Here is a 1,092-nt window from a genome sequence, read left to right as displayed (position 1 = left end):
GGAAGAGATGCCGATGGACATGACCGGTACACACATGACAAATGACCTCGGTAGACAAGCTCTTACCGTCGGATCGATGCCTCATCAGCATACCGACATTTGATGCATGTACCGTTTGTGGGGCCGGGAGAACAAAGAGATGGAGAAGAGAGGGGCGGAGTGGTACAGGAGAGCGGAGGTGGGTAGAGAGAGACAATGTGGCACGTCGTGGATCTTGAAAATCGACAAAATCACGACGGACACCTCGGTATCGACGTAAACGTAGCCTTTCATTCAAAGAATATCTGCACTAACAAAGCATCATGTGATTTTGATGTCTGATGACGGATTGAAGGTACCACTGCTGTCCTAACCATCCAAACATTGGTTGGTTCTCATTGTGAACACACACTGTTTTTCTGAAGCTAGCACCAGCACGGTGAATTAGCCTGCGTGCATACGAACGTGTTGTCCTTGCTACGTTTCACTCACTCCAACCGGAGCACGCACACAATTATGCTAACTTAACCCGCACCGCACCCATCCCGTTGGGCACGACAAGCAAGCAAGCAATCCGTCCGACCAACCGTAACACCACCACACTGCTACACCGTAACCACACCACCACACACACACGAGTACGGCAAAGCGGCCACAGTGGCAGCACCACGGCTCACGCGCGGAGCGCACAGCATATAATCCAGCGGCCGCGCACGCGCCGGCCACACGCACGCACAGAGCGAACAAAGAGACACACGCCCGGGGCACACGGGCGGGCTGGCTGCTGCGGGGAGGCAAGGCAAGGGCAAGGCAGCGAGCATTTAGGCAGGCAGCGAGAGAAAAGCAGCGTGCCGACTGCCCCCGAGCCAACCCCCACCCCACAAAAGGAGGGAAGGGGGGAGAGCGCGAGACACAGAGGCGGCCGCGACCGAGGGAAGCGGTGGCGGCGGATGGGGGAGGTGGCGGCGCTGCGGCAGCTGGTCGGCCAGGTGCAGGAGCTCTGGGACCTCTACGGCGCCGTCCACTCCCACGCCCATGGCCCCATCCCCAGGCAAGCACCCCAAACCAATCCCCAAACCCCCTTCCTTCCTCTCCCCCAATCCCCTTTCACCC

The 1,092-nt window shown here is 58.5% G+C and overlaps 1 protein-coding gene across 1 annotated transcript in view; it reads left to right on the top strand.

Annotated features, from left to right (window-relative positions):
• The first annotated feature begins 728 nt into the window (after window positions 1-728).
• Window positions 729-1,092, top strand: part of LOC119270135 (F-box only protein 6-like) — a 3,717-nt gene continuing 3,353 nt past the window's right edge. Inside the window, exon 1 of the mRNA XM_037552106.1 lies at window positions 729-1,030. Within this exon, the coding sequence (XP_037408003.1) occupies window positions 930-1,030 (101 nt within the window). The 5' untranslated portion in view covers window positions 729-929. The remainder of the gene's footprint in view (window positions 1,031-1,092) is intronic.

This window comes from Triticum dicoccoides, chromosome 3A, assembly GCF_002162155.2.
Source record: "Triticum dicoccoides isolate Atlit2015 ecotype Zavitan chromosome 3A, WEW_v2.0, whole genome shotgun sequence".
NCBI classification, from domain to species: Eukaryota; Viridiplantae; Streptophyta; class Magnoliopsida; order Poales; family Poaceae; genus Triticum; species Triticum dicoccoides.
Note: the sequence above shows the minus strand (reverse complement) of the source record. Positions and strands in the feature narration are given on the sequence as shown.